This window comes from Octopus bimaculoides, chromosome 30, assembly GCF_046866305.1.
Source record: "Octopus bimaculoides isolate indiv1 chromosome 30, ASM4686630v1, whole genome shotgun sequence".
NCBI classification, from domain to species: Eukaryota; Metazoa; Mollusca; class Cephalopoda; order Octopoda; family Octopodidae; genus Octopus; species Octopus bimaculoides.
Genome location: NC_142957.1, coordinates 2,107,317 through 2,129,865, shown reverse-complemented (window position 1 = coordinate 2,129,865; position 22,549 = coordinate 2,107,317). Strand labels below are relative to the sequence as shown.

The 22,549-nt window shown below is 34.6% G+C and overlaps 1 protein-coding gene across 2 annotated transcripts in view; it reads left to right on the top strand.

The window, feature by feature from the left end:
• LOC149130119 (epiphycan-like) overlaps positions 1-21,525 on the top strand; it is a 46,635-nt gene extending 25,110 nt beyond the window's left edge. For both annotated transcript variants that reach the window (XM_089346160.1, XM_089346161.1), the window contains exons 2-4: positions 13,923-14,130; positions 19,914-19,985; positions 21,443-21,525. In XM_089346160.1, coding sequence (XP_089202286.1) covers positions 13,943-14,130; positions 19,914-19,985; positions 21,443-21,518 — 336 coding nt within the window. In that variant the 5' untranslated portion in view covers positions 13,923-13,942 and the 3' untranslated portion in view covers positions 21,519-21,525. The remainder of the gene's footprint in view (positions 1-13,922; positions 14,131-19,913; positions 19,986-21,442) is intronic.
• Positions 21,526-22,549: the final 1,024 nt, after the last annotated feature.

The following is a 22,549-nucleotide window of genomic DNA, read 5'->3' as shown; positions in this document are numbered from 1 at the left end:
GAGTGGTTCACTAACTATGAAAAAAACTATGGAGATAAATCCATTATGAAAACGAAACCGCAACAACAAATAAATGCGAAGAAATCGAAAACAAATATAGACACTAACCCTAGAAGAATCGAAATGAGATACCGAACCTCTAATTATCCAAAAACATACGCGGAAATGACCTCCATCTCACCCGAAATACTGACTAGAAAACCATATCCAACAATACATAAGGCTGCAATTAACCAACAAATGAAATATAGAAGACAGCCATCAACCCATACGTCCAAACACCATAGATGGATAAATGAAAAGGAAAACAGACACGAAAGACAAATAACATACAGACAACCAACAACTCGTAATAACATGTACCCCAGATGGATGAATACATGGGAAGAAGAACAAATAAAATACAGACAACACAGATACTATAATAGGAACAATAATCATGACAATTCAAGAAACACAAGTTTTACAACCAAAATTCCCATATATCCTGAATGGGGAAGAAAAAAGCGTGAAAGATGGGAAGAAAAAACGAAACTTTTAACCAACGGAATTGGTATAAAAGACACGAACCATCCTCTTACCTACATGGAAATGAGAACACCCAGACAAGACAACGAAGACGTGGAAACACAATTCCTTTTTTAGGGAGGAAATACCAAAACCACGCACCGGACCCGATAATACACCAGAGTTAATTAACCACACACAACATATATACCCGAAAATCATAAATTTATCAAATCGGAACCTCATCAACGATGAGATCAACCTCCTATTAAAAGGTCTAAAGTTTACCCCGACACCCACTCCCAACCTCATTGAACTGAAATCTGATATTGAACACTTCAACCGTCACCTCCGACTTTTAGAATTCTTCAATGAGAAAGACTTAAATGATGAATCAATAGTCCGAAAGAAATCCCACTTCACTCCCTACAATGGAAAGGACAAATATTTGGATGCGTATATAGACACAGTCTCAAAATTTCCCCTAAATACCCAGAGATGTAAACAAAACCTCTGTGAAAACGAAAAGAAAGCCTTACGAACACTAAAAAATGACAACACAATCATCCTAAAAGAAGCCGACAAGGGAGGGGCAATAGTTATCATGGACAAGGACTATTATAAAGACAAAATATTGGAAATGTTAACAAATGAAACCTACTACAAGGAAGAAACTAGGCACTCAGAAACAACAATACTAAATAAAATCAGAAGGCTAAGAAATGAATTCCAAGATTCTTTCACTGACAAGGAAAAAGAGTATATATGCAACTCTGTTATCAAAGAGAGCAATTTTTACGGATTGCCTAAAATCCACGAAATACAAAATGCCATAAATAAGCAGAAGAACGAATACATAAAATTACTAAGACCTGCTGACCTCAAACTAAGGCCAATAGTTGCTGGACCTCAAGCTCCAACACAACAGCTAAGTCATTTTCTAGATATAGTCTTAAAACCTTTGTGCCCATTAATACCTAGCTATGTACGGGATGGCATAGATTTCATCCAACACATTCCCCCCACTGTTGCAGAAGGTACTATACTAGCGAGTGTTGATGTTACTAATATCTATACGAATATACCTCACAGTTTAGGCCTAGAAGCAATCAAACACTGGGTTGAAAAACATAGAGAACGGATAAATGATCGCTTCAAAACTGATTTCATCACCAAGGCCACACGTCTAGTGCTAGAGGAAAATACTTTTAAATTCGACAACAAAACATATCGGCAGATAAAGGGCACGGCTATGGGTATGCGATTTGCGCCCTCAAATGCATACTTAGTTACGGGGTACTTCGACGAAAAGCTCTATGAGGAAGTGGAAAAAACCTTTGACCAAGAATACAAACAACATATCATTAAGAAATGGAAACGCTTCCTGGATGATTGTTTCATTTTTGGGGAAAAATCGACTGAAGATCTAAATGTATTTAACAATATATTAAACGCACTTCACCCTTCCATCAAATTCACAACAGAATCCAGTTGCAATGAACTACCATTCCTGGATATCCACATAAAAATACAAAACTGCACAGTCACAACAGACATATTTTACAAAAAATCCGATACACACCAATATTTAAACTTCTATTCTTGTCACCCATCACACATCAAAAGTAACATCCCATACAGCATGGCCAGACGCATCTGTGCTATAGTAAGTGAGCCTAAAACGCGTGAAACTAGGCTCAACGAACTGAAAGGCTTCCTTACTATACAAAAATACCCCTTAGGCCTAATTAATGAAGGAATTAAAAAGGCGATGGAACTGAATATCACCCAACTACGGACACCAAAGGAAAAAGTTAATGAAAACACGATTCCATTCATTAATACATACAGTCCTGGAATAACTAACATATTCCACGTCATAAAATCGAACCTGCCTATACTCATTCAAAGCCCTCAGATGAAAACTCTGATTGAAAAAAACACCTTACGGAATAGCAGACGCCAACCAAAAAACCTTAAAAAACACCTGACAAGGGCAGAATTCAGATCAGAGACTAAAACAGAATTCATAGTAAAAGAACTAAAAGCAAAAGAAAAAACAGGAAGACATTTTTTGTTTTCTTTATATTTTCTATTCATTATTCTCTATTTTTTCTTTCTTCTTCCTTTCTTCTTTTCTTCCTCCTTCTTCTACCATCCCTACAATCTGTCTCAAAACAATACAGTAAGTAGTAAACAAGCTTTTAACCTTTTTTGACACTCCTTAAAAAGACCAATTCAATACAATGGCCCCTCTCTCTCTCTTTTACCACATCTATCTCTCTATCTGTGTGACTATCAGTCTATCTATCTATCTCTCTATCTATCTATCTATCTATCTATCTATCTATCTATCTATCTATCTATCTATCTATTTGCTTATACATCTTCCATTGTCTCCAAAGCCTCACCCCAAAAAAACAAAAACAAAAACAAAACAAAACATTGTTCTGTTATAAACAAAACCCCCCAAAACACCTGTTTTTAAATAAATAAGCTAGATCTCTGTATTTTCACAGTTATATTTGACAAGCTCGAAAGACGAACGAAAGCGCTAATATATGTATACAATAAATGAAAGAAGTAATTCCAAAATTCTGACGACTTTTTTCAATATATAAGAACTACTGTGTAGTAACGTCCACCCAACAATGTTTGTTTCTCTGTGTGTGTTTAAATTTTGTGTGTGCGTGTTGTTGTGCTGTGCTGTGTGTGTGTATATTTTTATATGCATTTCTTTTTATTTATATGTATATATATTTTTTTTATACTTACTTTTTTTTATACTTACTTTTTTTATACTTACTTTCGAAAGACGAACGAAAACCCTAATATATGTATAAAATAAATGAAAGAAGTTATTCCAAAATTCTGACGACTTTTTTTTCAATATTTACTTCTGTACATCACACCTAACACTGTGTACACACACACACACACACACACACACACACACACACACACACATATATATATATATATATAAATGTATGTTTATTATACATCGTACAAATTATATATGCTTGCAGAGGCATCCCTATAAATTAGGGCTCACGCATACTCAGAAGAATCATTTCAGAGGTGAGATGTTTTGTTTACATTTTACGATGGCCATTTGCTCTAATATTTCGATGTGTTTGTATATTTACGGTATGTATTGTTTGTTATCAGTTTACTCGTAATTCTAGTTGAACCCAATTGACCTGGATCTTAGTGCTGCCCATCAAGGATTTTTTCATTCATAGAAAAATTATTATTGGAAGTAAGAAAGGAGAGGAGGCCATTATTCCGTGCATTAGTCTCCCTCCTAATGGAATGACCCTTCTCTTTAGTATCGGTAGACAACAGTTTCTGTTATTCCAGCACTTGCAATGATTATAAACAAATCACAAAGGCAGAGCTTCAGTAATGTTGGCATCACCCTACCATGAGTATTCAGCCATGGACAATATTATTTTGCATTGAACACAAAGTAGAAGCAATAATAATATTACAATTTTGGTAAACAACTATCGCAAACAAGTTAAACTAATTAATGGCAGGGTTTTTACTAGAAACATCGTGTTGAAGCAGTTACTAAGATAAAGGCTTTAAACTTTTAATTTTAATTTTATTTTCCGTATCATTTTCATGCCGTCTTTTCTGTCAGCATTGGACACTAATAACTATAATAATAAATAAATATATAAATAAATAAATAAATAATCATAATAATAATAATGATAATAATAATAATAATATTAATAATAATAACAATAATAATAATAATAATAATAATAATAATAATAATAATAATAATAATAATAATAATAATAATAATAAGAAGAAGAAGAAGAAGAAGAAGAAGAAGAAGAAGAAGAATCAGCACCGGGCTGAATAACAACATGGATGTGCTACACCGGGCTCCCAATACAAAAACAAATCTAATCCAATAACATCGATGGAATTAGGCAAAAGAACCGGTGGAAGATTTGAAGGAAGCGGTCTTTTAACGAAGATAATTTTTTTAAATATTTTTTATTCTTAAAAAATGAAATTTCACTGCCATACAAAGCACAGGTCCTCCTATGCACGATGTCTCAATGAAACACGTGCGATCACACACGCAAAACCAACACCGGAAAGTTTACAAACTATATAAAAAAGAAATGGAGCAAAATAGTAAGTACATATATTGAATAATTACGCATACACTCGAACGTGTACACAATGACATATACGTTTGGATACCCATAGAACTACACATGCATCTTAATGTTTACACAACTACGTGAAAATCACAGGACACACTCACGCATACGAAAACACATATCACAAACGAAGCAAAACCAAAACTTTTTTTTTCTTCTTTATTTATTTTCATTTTGTGAACAAACACAGACAGTGAACCATTCATAAGTTTAAAACGCCACACACACACACAAAAAAAATACACTATGCCCGGAGATAAATCTATCAACAAAAAAAATACAGATGAATACCGATCTGCTAGCCTTAAAAAACTACGCAACGAGCAATGTTTACATGCTGAGAACTCGGTGACGGTGTTGTCTCAAAAAACTTACCCTAAACAGACAAATCCGTCCCCTAATGTCAACGCCAAAGCTCGTCATGCCTCAATGATAACAAAGCAGATCACAAACCAGATTGGTCGTCGACCGAATCACAAAGGGCCACTTACTCGAAATAGATCTGCTAGCCTTAAGAAGCTACGTCACGAGAGCTCGGAGACGGTGTTGTCTCAAAAAATTAACCCTAAACAGACAGATCCGTCCTCTAGCGTCAACGTCGAAGCTTGTTATGCCTCACTGTTAATAAAACAAAATACAAACCGGAATGGTCATAGACCGAATTATAAAGGACCACTTACTCGGATAATGAACCAGATCCGAGACGAGAAATCTGCTACTGGTTCAAATCTTCCCGACACACAGGAGCTGGAAGTACCCCACAACCGGAATATTCCAACAGATGGCCATCCATGCTCGTTATCAAATTACCAAAAGAAAAAGAATGAAAAATGTTCTAGGGAAGATAATAAAGAAGTTCTTACAGCCTTCTACCATGCCATATATTTCCCTACAGATAAATCTAATACTGTACAAACCTACTTAAACTGGAGACAGAAACACCTTGAAGTAAGACCCTACATAGACAGTAACAAACTTGCCAACGTCAGAAGAAACATTTTGAAAAAAAATTTTCTAACTGAAGTAGAGATTGACCAAATTAAACAAGCAGTAAGGGATAAAAAGAATGAATGTGCAGCTAAAGAAGATACTACAGAGGAAATAATTATAAACCAGCCCAAGGCTGATGAAAATACAGTAATGATTGAAAGAGTTAAGGTAACTGATAGGCAAAGTGAAATACTCCCTGAACCAACCATAAACACTAAGGCAGGTGAAAATCAAATAGATGAAGAAAGTCATACAGAAATCGACGCAACAGAACTACATGATCTAAAAAATCAAATCATGATTGAATGGCTGAAAATTAAAGAAACTAGTATGAATGAACGCGACACTCTCTCAAAAATTCGCAATTCTAACCAAAACCTGAAAATAATTGGTAAAATCCGCCTTGCACTTAAGGATATAATTTCAGCTAATGATGTTGATATTACAGATCTCAACCACCTGTACTATGCATCCGCAAGAATCTCAACGATTCTATGTGGTGAAAAGATTAGAAAAAGACAACACTCGCACAAAAAGCCTTCTTGGCAAGAACGCATTCAACACCACCTTAAATTTGACAAGAGTATCAAACCTACAAAGACCCAAAAACTAAAGAAAAAATATAATATGAAAACCATAGTTGACATTGATGCCACCATAGAAACCATCAAGCAAAAGGTATGTGCTAAAGCTGCCCGCATAGCAAGGTATGAAAAGCGTGTTAGATTCTTCCGAGATAATAACATGTTCAAAAATAACCCCAAAAATTTCTACAGGAAGATAGGGAAAACACCAGTAACAATAAAGTCTGTCCCATCAAAAGAAGAAGTGCAAGAATTTTGGAATAAAATCTGGGCAGAAGATAAAACACAATGAAAAGGCCCCTTGGATTGATAGAATATCTACAGACCTAGACTCCTTAGAGGAGCAAAAGTGGGAGGGGGTCAAGGTAGAAGATATAAGATCTGCTCTCAGGAGGTCAAGCAAATGGAAGTCTCCAGGAAAGGATAAAATTCCTAACTTCTGGTTGAATGCCTTCCCAGAAAGCCATGAACTGCTAACAAAACTTTACAACGATGTTTGCAAAATCCTAGTTTGATGCCCTCTTGGCTAGTTAATGGTTTAACATTCCTGCTTCCAAAAAATGAGAAAACAAACGAACCAAAAAATTATCGCCCCATAACCTGCTTAACAACAATGTATAAGACGCTAACATCTGTCTTAACCGAGTACACCTATAGTTTTTTTAATAGAAAGTAGCATATTCCCTAATGAGCAAAAGGGATGTAAACGTGGATCTTATGGCTGTAAAGATCAGCTACTCATCAATAAGATGATCTTAGAAGATTGTCACAAGCGACACAAAAACTTGTCAATAGCCTGGATAGACTATAAAAAGGCCTTTGATAGCCTACCACATAGCTAGATTAGGAAATGTCTGGAAATGTATAAAATAGCTCCTACTCTGCGAAACTTTTTATCTGTAAGTATGAGATCATGGAGAACCACACTGATGTTGAACAATGACAATGAATCTCTAAATGCTGGAGATGTAAGAATTTCATGTGGCATTTTCCAGGGTGACTCACTATCACCACTCCTCTTCTGTCTAGCCCTAATACCGCTCTCAAAATTGCTCAATGATGCACAGTATGGTTATTAAATATTTGATAAAGATATAAATCATCTCATTTACATGGATGATTTAAAGCTCTTTGCAAAAAATGACCAACAACTCAAAGGCCTACTAGCGATTGTTAAACAATTCAGTGATGACATCAGGATGCAATTTGGCCTTGATAAATGTGCAAAAGCTACCTTTATCAAAGGAAAAATGACAAATACATCTAATGTGAACCTTGACCGGCAAAATGTCATAAAAGAGTTAGAACCAGCGGAGAGCTACAAATACCTAGGGGTAATTGAAGGAGACAATATCAAGCACTCAGTGATGAGGGAAAGGATCAGAAGAGAATGTTATCGCAGGGTGAGAGCAATACTGAAGACAGAGCTGAACGCGAGAAACAGGATCGAAGCGATCAATGCTCTAGCCATACCAGTCGTGACTTACAGTTTCAATATCGTTAACTGGTCAATTACTGAAATATGTAATGTTGACAGAAAAATACGAAAACTGTTGACAATGCATAGAATGCACCACCCTAAGGCAGATATAGAACGTCTTTATCTGCCAAGAAAAGAGGGAGGCCGAGGACTTCTACAGCTTCAATGAAGGTAGCCACAATTGGCCTAGACACCTATCTCAAAAACTCTGAGGACTGGATGCTAAAACTTATCTTAAAACATGAAAGCAAGAAAGCATCTTACTCAGTAACAAAACAGGCAAAGGACTATCTAAGTGAATTCCAATTGCAACAAATTCAAGAATTAGACGAACTAGAAACACCTGCAGAAAAAGCTAAGCGCTTGAAAACCCGTGCAAAAATTGCTGCCTTAGATATTATGACTGAAAAATGGCATGGAAAACCTCTCAATGGCAAATACCCAAAGAGAGCGAATAATGCAGATATTGACAAAGCCCTTACCCACCAATGGTTAATGGCCTCTGGCTTGAAATCAGAAACAGAGGGGTTTATCATAGCAGCCCAAGATCAATGCCTACCTACAAAGAACTACCAGGCCAACATATTAAAGAACGGCAGCTCCCCATTATGTCGTATATGCCAACAACAAAATGAGACCATCGATCATGTGGTCTCCATGTGCAGTCTGCTTGCGCCTACAGAGTATCTCAACAGGCATGATAGAGCTGCACAATATATTCACTGGGTAATATGCAAAAACCTGGACTTGCCCCATGATAAAAACTGGTGGGAACACAAACCACCCCCAGTACTTGAAAATGATCACATTGCACTCCTCTGGAACTTCACCATTCAAACTGACAGAAAGATAGACGCAAATAGGCCAGACATCATACTGAAAGACTTCAGACAAAAATCATGCCTCCTCATTGATATGACTGTCCCAATTGATATAAACGTATCTGTCAAGACCTACCAAAAACTGAGCAAATATAAAGATCTTGAAATAGAAATTAGCAAAATGTGGAATCTGAAGACGAAAACAATACCTATTGTCATAGGTGCCCTGGGAATGACAGCGAAACGGGCTGATTGCTACCTAGCTCAGATACCAGGAAACCCCCAAATGGCTGAAGTTCAAAAGATAGTGCTCATGGGAACTGCCCATATCCTACGTAAAATACTGTCTATGTGATCTCAAATTTTAAAGCAAACACATAATTTTCTCATGGTTTCTTAAACATTCACTTGAACAAAACTGTACAAATCCAAATATATGGTACCCTAGGCATAATACCTACATGAACGTCTAACTTGTTGTCTCTTGAGGTCTCTGGGTGAGACTTGGATCCAACTTGTACAAATGCAAAACAAAAGTCAAACATAAAATAATAATAATAATAAAAATAATAATAATAATAATAATACAAGTAACTGTAGAATATGTAGAGATGGACAAGAAACAATAAATATAACAAGTAACTGTAGAATATATGGAGATGGACAAGAAACAATAAATCATATTATCTCTGGCTGCCCAGTCCTGGCTAAGAAGGAATATATTCACAGACACGACAGAGCTGGGACCTATATACATTGGAAGCTATGCCAACACTATGGAATAACAACAGAAAAAAGATGGTATAAACACACGCCAGAAAAGGTCATAGAAAACGAGAAAGCAACCATACTCTGGGATATGCCAATAGACACAGATAGAGAAATTAAGGCAAATAGACCAGATATAGTTGTCAAAGATCATGAAGAAAAAAAAATTCTTTCTAATTGATGTATCAATACCAGCAGATGATAACGTTTCCCTAAAAGAAATGGAAAAACTTTCAAAATACAAAGACCTGGAAATAGAGGTAACTCGAATGTGGACTAAAACTACTGGACAATAATAATAATAATAATAATAATAATAATAATAATAATAATAATAATAATAATAATAATAATAATAATAACAATAATAATAATATAACGCCTACATGAACTTCTAACTTGTTGTCTCTTGAGGTCTCTGGGTGAGACTTGGATCCAACTTGTACAAATGCAAAACAAAAGTCAAACATTAAATAATAATAATAATAAATTCTCCGATTTAAAGTGACATTTATATACAAACAAATTATTTATATGTAAATGTCTCTTTAAATAGTAGAATATATATTATTATTATGATATATTATTATAGCTATTATTGTACTAACAAACTTCCATGGCTTTCTCTCCGTAACTTACAAAGCTTTCTAGTTTGTCCATAAATCCTATATGTAGTATTTGACAGTTTTAGTATATATACATAAAATTTGGCTGAAAAGATGGGTGAGCGTTTGGCCCAATAAGACGCGTGTATGTTCACGTACGCTTTGATATGTGGGTTCGATTCTGGCTGGGAGTATGTCATCATTTTTCAGTATGTATCGAACCCATATATCAACGCTTACGTGACTACACGTGCATCCGATTGGGCCAAACACTCACCCATATTTCAGAGAGAGAGAGAGAGAGAGAAAGAGAGAGATAGGCGGGCGTTTGGTCAAGTGGTTAGGGTGTTAGAGTCAGGATCATGAGATCAATTACCAGACCATAATAATAATAATAATAATAATTTCGTATGTGTATTTCGTGTGCAAGATTCTTGATGTCGATACGTGTGTTGAAAGAAATACAATTAAGCCTTGGGAGAGGCATTATGCCGGTAATAAACACACGCACTGATTCAGTTCAGAGGAGTGCGATGTGATCCTTTTCAAGTACTGGGGGTGGTTTGTGTTCCCACCAGTTTTTATCATGGGGCAAGTCCATGATTTTGCATATTACCAAGTGAATATATTGTGCAGCTCTATCATATTATTATCATTATTATTATTATTATTATTATTATTATTATTATTATTATTATTATTATTATTATTATTATTTTATGTTTGACTTTTGTTTTGCATTTGTACAATTTGGATCCAAGTCTCACCCAGAGACCTCAAGAGACAACAAGTTAGAAGTTCATGTAGGTGTTGTGCCTAGGGTACCATATATTTGGATTTGTACAGTTTTGTTCAAGTGAATGTTTAACCATAAGAAAATTATGTTTGCTTTAAAATTTAAGATCACATAGACAGTATTTTACGTAGGATATGGGCAGTTCCCATGAGCACTATCTTTTGAACTTCAGCCATTTTGGGGTTTCCTGGTATCTGAGCTCAGTTTTTGGTAGGTCTTGACCGATACGTTTATATCGATTGGGACAGTCATATCAATGAGGAGGCATGATTTTTGTCTGAAGTCTTTCAGTATGATGTCTGGCCTATTTGCGTCTATCTTTCTGTCAGTTTGAATGGTGAAGTTCCAGAGGAGTGCAATGTGATCATTTTCAAGTACTGGGGGTGGTTTGTGTTCCCATTATTATCATTATTATTATTATTATTTTTATTATTATTATTATTATTATTATTATTATTATTATTATTATTATTATTATTATTATTATTATTATTATAAATGCCTTGATGCAGTACCAGACAGGGACTCTTATAACATTTAATTTTAACTGACTGGAAGTGTTATCAAATACGTTTTAAATTGGTACAAAATATGGGCTACAGGAAATATTCTACTCAACACCACAAATTTGTTTGACCATGAACAGATGTGCACGCACCTTAATGGTTGATGCTATGTACACCATAGCCATGTGTGGAGAATTTTGGGTGTTTGAATAATTCAACCTGAGAAGCATGGATGTTTCGTTCATCATACTTAAACAACCTTTATTCAGGGTCCTTTTGAGCGGGATGGGCCACTCGATCTGAAGAAAATTCTAACTGGGCTACACAGCTCATGTGCTATTTATCTTATGAGGTCACCATGTCACGCACATATGGTTGTGATGTATTTTGCTAGAGTACGCTTATCAGACGAGTAGTCATGCTGGTTATATTGTACTGCAGTCTCACTTTGATGGCAGGCGCTGCTCTCTCGGCCAATACCACAACTACTGCTACTACTACCGTTACTACTACTACTACTACTACTACTACTACTACAATTAATAATAATAATAATAATAATAACAACGGCAACAGCAACAACAACAAGAACAACAACAACAACAACAACAGCAATAATAATAATAATAATAATAATAATAATAATAATAATAATAATAATAATAATAATAATAATAATAATAATGGTGATGATGATGATGATGGTACTGCTAATAATAATAAACATCATGGATTTTTGACGGTGAGCTGCCTATGTAGATAGATGGAAGAAGAAGCGATCATGAAGGTGTTTAAGAAAGCGCAAAAATGTGAAAGTGATATAATGAAAGTTATTTTACGAAACAGAAATATATTCTTCATATATGGAGCATATATGTATATATATAGCCTCCTCCTTCATATATGGACCATATATGTGTATATATAGCCTCCTCATCGAGACGTACAATCACAAAATATACGTGTGTGCGTGTGTGTGTGTTTGTTTGTTTATGTGAGTATATTTGTATATATAGCCTCCTCCAGTAGCCTCATCGAGATGCACAATCACAAAATATACGTGTGTGTGTGTGTGTGTTTGTTTACTTACATAAGTAAGTAAACTAGCCTCTTCTAGATGCACCACCACAGCAAAGTGTGCGTGAAGATGTAAACACGCGGACTGCAATACCGCTATACCAGAACTGCAAAACTGACTATATTATTAATCACATATGCATTCCCATACCTACAAATTCTTCTATATATTTGTACATTACTGTACCTTGGTTTCTCGCTCATACATCAACGAATATATTATTTATACACGATGTATTATTTATACACGGACGAGTACAAAACAGACACCGAACACATTGTATTTAAATGCGTTTAAATGCAAAAGAGACGACAAGCTTCAATCCTTCCAAACAATAGAAAGGAATAATCGTGACCGGTGCTTGGTGATAAAGCTGTCAATAAAGAATAAAGGAGAAAGAAATAACAGGCCATTTTGATACGAAAGAATCATCAACACGCGTTCAGATGCGGTGTCAAAACTTTAACTAAGTGTCAAAACATGAATCTAGGGGTGGGGGTAAAATTTCCGAGACCTCCACACCCCCGCTCTGCTTTCTGGGTTTCATGCTACGAAAAAATTGTAATTCATTTTACGAAAAATATAATTTCTAAAAATTCTGGGGGAGTGGGGTCTCGCCCACCCCACCCTCCATTTTCTGGAGTACCAAAATAAGAGATTTGCGGGAATGTAGGAAGTCAAGGGAGTTGATTCCACTCGAAAACTCTGAGGGGTTTTTTTGGGTGGGGAACGTGGGTTGTACTTATAAATATTTACTAAAACAAGGTCAACCTATATTAATCGGAAACGTAGATTGCCTTGCGACTCATAAACCGTCTCGCAACTTAAACCGTGCAAAGGACGGGTGCGTTTGTTAGTATATATATATATATATATATATATATATATATATATATATATATATATATATATATATATATATATATATATATATATATATATATATATATATATATATATATATATAGAAAGGGAGAGTGAGAGAGGTAGATAGATATTTATGTATATACTGCTTGCTCTTCGAGCTCTTTCATTCTTGTTGTTACTGTTGTCTATGTTTCTTTTGCTGTTCTTCTTTTCTTATCCATTTCATTATTTTCTAGTGTCTATTAGTGTCACCAAAGAAATTCGCTTCTTTTGATCTAGGTACATTTTCATTTGTTCATTTACGTTCATGCTTTGTTCTTTTTTGTTTTCAGGAAAAGTGTTAGTAAAATGAAATCATCAAAGCATATTCGATAAGAAATTTTTTATCAGCGCTTCTAAACCTAGGTTCAGAAAATATCATTTATTACAATACAGTTGCTTGTGGGGTCCCGTAGAATGTAGTGGCCCAACCGTTTATAGGCACGACGTGTTTATGATTCACCAGATTTATGATTCGTTAGTTTTATAGTAGACCCACCATGTAAGTGTGTATGTTGATATGCATTTGTGTGTATGTGTGTAATTAATCGAAATTTAATGTTTTACCTGAAATATCCAGTTATGACAATAAAGATATATTTGTTATGTGGAATAGGGGTGAATTTTAATCCCTTCAAAAAGTAAGTTAATAACATTGAAGTCTGGTATTTTCTATATTCTTCTTTTATAGGTTAATCTGCGCCTGAAAATATGTTTCACCACATAGTACCATATATGCAAACGTTTGTGTTGATACTGTGTACGATATTGTTTTTGGAGGCTCATGCTGTTTCATATATATGCCAGATATGTACTTGCTACCAACGTACAAAGGTATATTGTAAACATCGCAAATTAACATCAGTCCCACAACCAATTCCGATGAATATTGAACTTTTGTAAGTATTTGACACTTTCTACGTATTTACCACTTCAAATGTTTTAAATTCTCATTGATTATGTTCTCAGTTAAACAAATATGTTGTTGATCTCACAGCTTTAAACGCAATGTTATTTAAAGCAGATCGATATGTTACCTGCACTGAAGTCAAATAAACTGTTTCTTACCATATTGAATTTATAAAATCGTATACACAATGGTAGGATATGGCTAGTATCTGACCTTTGATGTTATTTGTCTGAACTCATCAAATCTTGCGGAATATTCAACGAACGGACATTCTGACAACTTTTATCCTAACAATACATGTGTATTTCACAGAATTATATGATTTTATTAATTACTTGATTTGTTGTTTAATTTTACAATAATATGATATAATATCTGTTGACCACGTTACAGAATAGTTGTTAACTATTGTTTATATTAGTTTTTTAAATGAACAATACGGCGAGCTGCCAGAATCGTTGTGCACGCCGGGCAAAATGTTAAGCGGTATTTCGTTCGTTTTTACGTTTCGACTTTAAATTCTGTCGAGGTTGACTTTGCTTTTCATTCTTTTGGGGTCGGTAAAATAAATAGCAATTTAGCTCTGAGATCAACGTAAAGGACCTATCCCTTTCTCAAATTTCAGGTTTGCTTCTGTAGAAGAAATTATTATTTTTACAGTGAAAACTATACAGACGGATTAAACTGCAGATAATAACCACATCCACATATATTGCCAAATTCTTAAAATACCTAACTGAAGAATGGAAAACAGCGTTGCTTGAACAAATTACGTGGAATTTATTTTTGACAGAGTGGGATCAATACAATTTACCCTATAATGAACACAATAACATATTAATTATTAGACCTACAAAATTCTGCAAGCTTAATTGAAGTTTCGGCTGATTGCTCAATCCCAATTCACTTGAAAATTTATGTAATTTTTAAGGGCTTCATTAAAATTTAGCATCTGAAAAAATGGAATAGAATAAAATGATATAATACATGCTCATGACATTCATAACAAATACTCTGTTGCAACACATCGCTCTTCCAGGTGATTATTTCCAATTAAATGGCTTGCATCATCGCATCACTCACTTTAAAATTGCAGTTTTAATCAAATATTCTAATACTAAAGAAGATCGATTTATTTGATCGGATCCATTTCTCAACAAATTTGGAAATTTTTGACCAAATGAGAGATGTTAATGTAAAATAAGGAACAAAGTTGGAATAACAGTATTAACGAAATCTCATATATCTCAAAGATGTTGAATAGTAACGTTGATGTTCTGTTTAATAAGTTCAATATTTTCATCGTTCTTAAGCGAGGATTGGCACAAATCTTTTGGCCGTCAAGTAAAATACATTGCATTCTAACACACGACAATCTAACTTCAAATCCCACCGAGATCAACCTTACGTCATTCATTCCCGATATCAATAAACAACCATAATAGAGGAATGAATTAGCGCAACTATAAGGACGTCGATTCAGACACCTTGCAGTATATCGGTCAGTTGTTTGTGATCTGAATTAAAATCTCACTCGTTTTATTTTACCGATTTTGGAGAAAGTATCAGACAAGTTGTATAACTCCTGAAAAATCTCCAATACTTGTGAGACAGATATCATTAATATTCCGCTCGAGCTGTTGCAAGTCAACCTTTACAGGAATGATGAAGAGGGATGCTAGTTAGGGAATAAAGGATTTGGTATACGGGGTTAATAATGGGAACGGGCTGAGGTTTAATGCAGCAAGGGTAAGGAGCAAAGGATTAAAAAAGACTAAAAAGCTAAGACTATATATGTTGTCACATCCCTTTTTTAAATAGCATTTTAGCCAGTTAAATCATCTTGTAAGGACCTACTACTTTGTAGCACAAAGCTTAAGATTAAATAAAGGTTTCCCCACTGTAACACCACCAATTCTATTTAAAATCCCTTTCCATGTCTCTTATGCTTTCCTTCCTAGTCTATTATTTCACTCTTGAAGTTTTTAGGGTTTATATGTTTTTGTAAAGAACGTTTGTGCATCAGCTAAGAAACAAAGAAAACGAGTTTACTTTTGTAAAGATAACTTAATTTTGGCAACAAAGAGTAATAAATAATGGAAAATGGAATGCTCATTGTACAGAAAGAAGATATTTATAAATGAAGCTGCCTTCTGAGATGATGAAAATCTCTTCCACTGAATACTGATGTTGCAATGTAGACTTTCTAAATCTAGTTCAAATTACAAATAGTTTGAACATTTATTCTTTTCTCATATTTTACATGCATGTATGTTTTACATGCGTACTTTAGGTCGAAACTTAAATCTGTATTCTATCTTATATATTAAAATACCCGTAAATGCAAACAGAACCTTCGTGAAGAAGAAAAAAAAGCCTTATAAACACTGAAGAATGGCAATTCAATCATCCTAAAAGAAGCCGATTAGGGAAGGGCGATAGCAAACATGGACAAAGACTACTATAAAGATAGAATATTGGAAACAGAGCAAATCTACTACAAGGAAGAACCAAGGCGTCCGGAAAAGGCAACATTGAATAAAATCAAAGCACTAATTAATTAATACCAAGGTTCTTTCACAGACAAAGAGAAAGATTATTTACGCAACTCAGTTATCAAAGAGAGCAATTTCTTCGGATCACCCAAGATTCACAAAAGCTCCGAAATGCAGGGAGCCATAAATGGACAGAGGAATCAGTACATAAAAATACTAAGATCTACTGATCTCAAATTGAGACGAACAGTTGCTGGACCTTAAGCCCCAACACAACAACTAAGCTATGTTTTGGATATACTCCTGAAACCTTTATGCCCATTAACACCCAGCTATATCCGAGATGACATGGATTTCCTCAAACATATTCCACCCACTGTCCCAGAAAGTACTATACTTAGAAGATTTGACATCTCAAATTTTTATACTAATATACTTCACCCTTTGGGCCTGGAGGTATTAAAATACTGGGTAGAAAAAATAGCGGACAGATATGTAAACGCTTCAAAACGAATTTCATTACCAAGGCCTCACGCCTGATACTAGAAGAGAACATCTTTAGATCGATAATAAAATATATCGACAGGTAAAGGGCACAGCTACTGGGACGAGATTTTCACTCTCACGTGCTAATCTAGTCATAGGCTTGTTAGAAGAAAAGTTTTACGAGGAAGTAGAGAAAGCCTTTAAGCAAAATTACAAGAAATACGAGTTTGAAAAGTGGTGAAAAATTGCCCGTGGTGTTTCATGAAAAAATTGTATGTTAAGGGTGAATTGATGAGTAACGTAAGATTACGTGAAAAACCTTAAATGCTAAAGGTGTTGTGTTAAATAATACAACAAACGTATTGGGAACTGACTGAATGGAATTATTTAACTCATCGAACCTCCTCATATATCTTTCTCTAAAAATGTGAATAGCTTTTCCGCCAGTACAAATAAGTCGTCAGACGAATTGAAAAAAAAAAACAAATTTTCCTGAAGTTTAAATTAGTTTTGAGCCGGTCTCACGTAAAAGAAAACGCCACACCAGTATTTAAACAAAAATTAACCGTTCGCAAGTTAGAATAAATAAACTTAAGACTAGAAAAATTGGAGTTATCCAAAAAGTGGAATATAGTCAATGGGCAGCACCAACTATGTACGTTAAGAAAACGAGTAATAAAATCAGAGTGTGTCGAGAGCAAATGCAAATAAAAAAATGCCCCCTCTGACAAATATAGCAAACTTACAAGCATTTTTAAGACTGGCAAATTATTACCAAAATTATATTCAAAATATCCATATAGTAGATATTAATACTTAATTTGTCGTTAGCATACTTCGATTCTGCTTCGGAGATTGTTGTAGGTTCAGACGCTCCTTAGTATGGTAAGGAGCATTAATGCTACATATATAATGTTGGTAACATGGAGGCGGTGATTCATGCCTCACGTTCTCTGATATCAGCAGAGAGATATTATAATCAAATCGAAAAAGAAACGCTAACGATTATTTTTGCCGTGAAATAATTCACAGATTTTTGCACGGTAGATGTTTTCGCCTGATAACTGCCTATTATTATTAATATTTGGGTCGAAAAAGGAATCCTTAACCATTCTGCTAATAGGTAGCAACGCTGGGGATACTATATAATTAAACTATGATTTCAAGATGGAATATATAACGTCCAAGAATTTAGGTCATTCGGATTGTTTGTCAAAACTGATTTGGGAAAATGCGGAACCATTGGAAGATACCGTGATTGTTGCTTTGAGAGTGGAAAACGCAATTTAAAATGTTTTGTGTAACATTATTCGTGAATCATCAATTACTGTCTAAGACATAAGATTATAATCGGAATAAAGATAAATTCATTATAAAAATGAAAGAAATGCTAAAAGCTAGAAGAGATAGATTTAAGCGTAACATAAATGCTAACAATTTCTCACTATGTGACAAAGTGTTGATGTATACTCAATGGTTCGTAGTGCAAGCAGCACTAAAAAACGATTATTATCGCAATTTCATATTAATTACCCAGGGATTTCGAGAATGAATTTATTCATGAGAAGTTGTATATACTGGCCAACAACAGACCATGACATCGAACAAATAAGTGAAAGCATGTAGAGGGTGTGCCTTGCAGCAAAATAATCGATTCCTATATAGCAACAGTGGCCAGAAACAGATATCCCATGGGACAGACTGCATATTGATTACACAGATCCACATAAGGGTTCATATTACCTTGTTGTGGGGACAGTTATTCAAAGTAGCCAGAAGTGCATAAATGTAAAACAAAATTCGATATATGTGGTTGCTACTACTACTACTACTACTACTACTACTACTACTACTACTACTACTACTACTACTACTACTACTACTACTGCTACAACTACTTCTGCTAGATATGCTACTTTGTTATCTCATTCTTCGTAATTGTTATCGTAGTATTCTTTGTCCATTTCTATGTTGTTATACTTCTTTTCTCTGATGTGATTCTTAAGACTAAATCTTAACAATCTATAATATTTGTCTGAATTAGAATTTAGCAAAACTCTTTCAAGCCACACGTCTTCATTACAGAATCAGTATTATCATACAAGGATAAATCTAAATACTTATTGTCCTCAAATCTTGCTTTTCTTCCCACTTTATCCTTCTCTAATTCATTGTCTCTCTCTCTCAGTGTTTGTAGGAATGTATTTGAGGGTGTTTAAATGTATATCTACGAAGGTATGTCTGTAAAGGTATGTGTGGGCGTATCAACGTCAGTAATTGATATCCTAGACGAAACTGTGTGTATGTGAATATATGTGTTTATGTGTGATTGTACGATTTATTTTTACATATATTTTCTCCTTTTCCTCATTCCGATTTCCACCCTTTCATCATGTGTTTTGTTCCTACATCTTCCATTTTCTTCTCAGTTTTCTTCTACATTCTTCATGCTTATCATTTTCTGTTTCCTCTCTTTTTTCTAATTTTTTCAACTTTTCCATTTCTAATGCATCATTTTCGTTTCATCGTATCCTACTCGCTCTTCTGTAGATATATGCGTTATATCACTTATTCCCCTCGATTTCTCATTGTCTATCGTCTTTTTATATTACACTCTCTCCTGTTCATCTTCTCCTCAACTCCTACTTCCCCTCTTTTCCACCTCCTCCTCGCCATTATTATCATCAATCTTTTCTTTCATCGTCTCTTTTGATTTTAAGACACGACATTTAATGTTTTAACAGAAACTTTTTCTAAACTATTTCCTTTATAATATTTTTTATGTATACAGAAGCTTGGAGTATAACAATATCGAGAAAATCGAACGTGGTGTCTTCAATAATCTTAAATATTTAAAGAAACTGTAAGTTCAATTTTTGTTGATAATATTTTCTTAACGTAATATCATTAGAAATTTTATGTCTTCTCTTTCTTTCTCCCCCCCCCTCTCTCTCTCTCTCTATCTCTCTCTCCCCGTTTTCCTAATTTATATTTTGTCATATTTCCCTTTGTGCATCTATGAAGATGTGCACGATTGTATGTAATTGTGTGTGATAGAATAAATATTTTTTTGTATGAGAATATGATTTTAGGTGAATATGTATGATGTATCCGTGTGTGTAGCGTGTACGTGTGTGTCTCTGTGTGTAGAAAAATCATATTTACTAACAGAATACCATGCTATTCAAAAAAAATTGTTTTATACTGTTTTGAAATCATTTTCTCACCTTAATGAAATACCTTACTAATATGCATACACACACGCACTCACACAAAGGCAAAATTTGAACGATATACTTACATTGAGAGTTACTTCACGTAGGGATTTTAACTTTTATTAATATTTATGGATGACTTATTCTTTGGGACTCAGGTTTCAAAAAGTAATTTGTTTTTCTCGAGGAAGAGCCATTTCAGAACTTTTCTTGGTTAAACACGCATACACAATCACATACACTCATATTTACACACGCACACACACACACACACACACACAAACACACACACACACACACACACACACACACACACACACACACACGAACGCAGACACACTCACATACAAATATATTGGTGCAGATATTTTTGTTGTAAGAAGGTTGTTATAAACTATATGGCTCATGTCTCAGTGCCACTCGGTGGGACCATTTTCACGTGACTTCCCTTTTACTTCGGGTCGACCAATACTTTTTGAGTGGGTTTTGTAGACGGAAATTGAATCAAGTTTGTCGTATGATGCCTGTATATATGTGCACGTGAGACTGTTTCTCTTTTTGCTCCAACCACCTCTTAAGAAACCGTGCTCGTGCGTTTCCCACGCTGTTACTTAACCGTTCGGTAAAAGTGACTAATAGATTAAATAACAAGCCTACAAAAATGCGTACAAGATTTGGTACACTCGACTAATATCTTTCAAGGTAATGTTCTAGCATGGCGGAGGTGTAATGAGTGAAATAAGTAAAAAGATATGGATATTCATACATAACATGTATCAGCGTGACACGTGTCAGTAAAATGACAGTATGATCTAACGTAGGACTTATTCGAATATTCAACCGAAAAGCATATTTTACACCTTTCCTTGATTCTATTACACCGTACATTAATTATCTCATCTCATCAATACGCAGTGGGTCTTCTTTAATTCTTCTTTTTCGTCTTCTTGTTCTTGTTCTTTTTATTCTTTTTATCCTTCTTCTTCCTGTTCCTGCTTTGTCATATGTCTTGTTATCGTGTGTTTCATTTTAGACGCCCATTATTCAATATGTGATCAAAATTTTTTTTTAATACCAACTGTTATCCGGTTCTTTATTTCTGCAGATACTTAAACGGAAATAATATTTCCAGTATTGAACAAGGAAGTTTCCAGGGTCTTCCTAGATTACAACTATTGTAAGTTCGTCCGTTTTTGTTGATACTGTATTATGAATCTTATTGTTGTTGTCGTTTCGTTTCTCTTTCCTTCCCTCTTTTTATTTTTCTGACTTATATTCTGTTATTATATTGGCTTAATATCTGTTTTATTGTTTCTGAAGACACGAGTACGACTGGGATATTATATATGTCTGCATCAAAACTTATTAATGGTAATGTGTGTGTATGCACATTTGTATGTTAGTGGCTGCATGTATATGTAACTATATAATTTGTAATTATATGCTTTATTTCTTCCTTTCCTACGGTTTTTCTCCTCCGTCTTCTCATCCACTGATTACTTCTATTCATCTCCCACTTTTTCATTCACTTCAGGTTATTTTTCTGTTACAGCATGTAGATGGAATGTGTGAAAATGTAAATACTTAGAATACACTCACATATTTCTTTCAAAACGATGCCAGCATCGTGTACTGGTAATTTTCATCAATTTCCAACATACTCTTCCGCTGATGATATATTTATAAATATTTAATGAGCTCTTATTTTCCTTCTCTCGCACCCTCCCGTTGAAACTAATATTTTCTCTTGTCATATTTCCGCTTGAATGTGATTGAATGTGGGAATATGAGTGTAAATATGGGTGCAACTGCACAATACTATCATCCTCTATGCATAAGTGTATGTGTGCATCACTGTATATGCATATATGCGCAAGACTATGTGCACATGAGAGAATCTGGCGGTATGCCTCTGTGTTTATCTTTTCCAACTCGTTATCTTCCTCCCAAGTACGTTCGCAGTCTCCAAATTTTTCTTTGTCATCGATTTCAGTCGTTCTCAGTTTTTATCCTCTGTTTTAAACGTGTCTTCCTTCTCATTTTCTCTTCTTCTTCTTCTTCTTCTTCTTCTTCTTCTTCTTCTTCTTCTTCTTCTTCTTCTTCTTCTTCTTCTTCTTCTTCTTCTTCTTCTTCTTCTTCTTCTTCTTCTTCTTCTTCTTCTTCTTCTTCTTCTTCTTCTTCTTCTTCTTTAAGGAGGTGAACTGGCAGAATC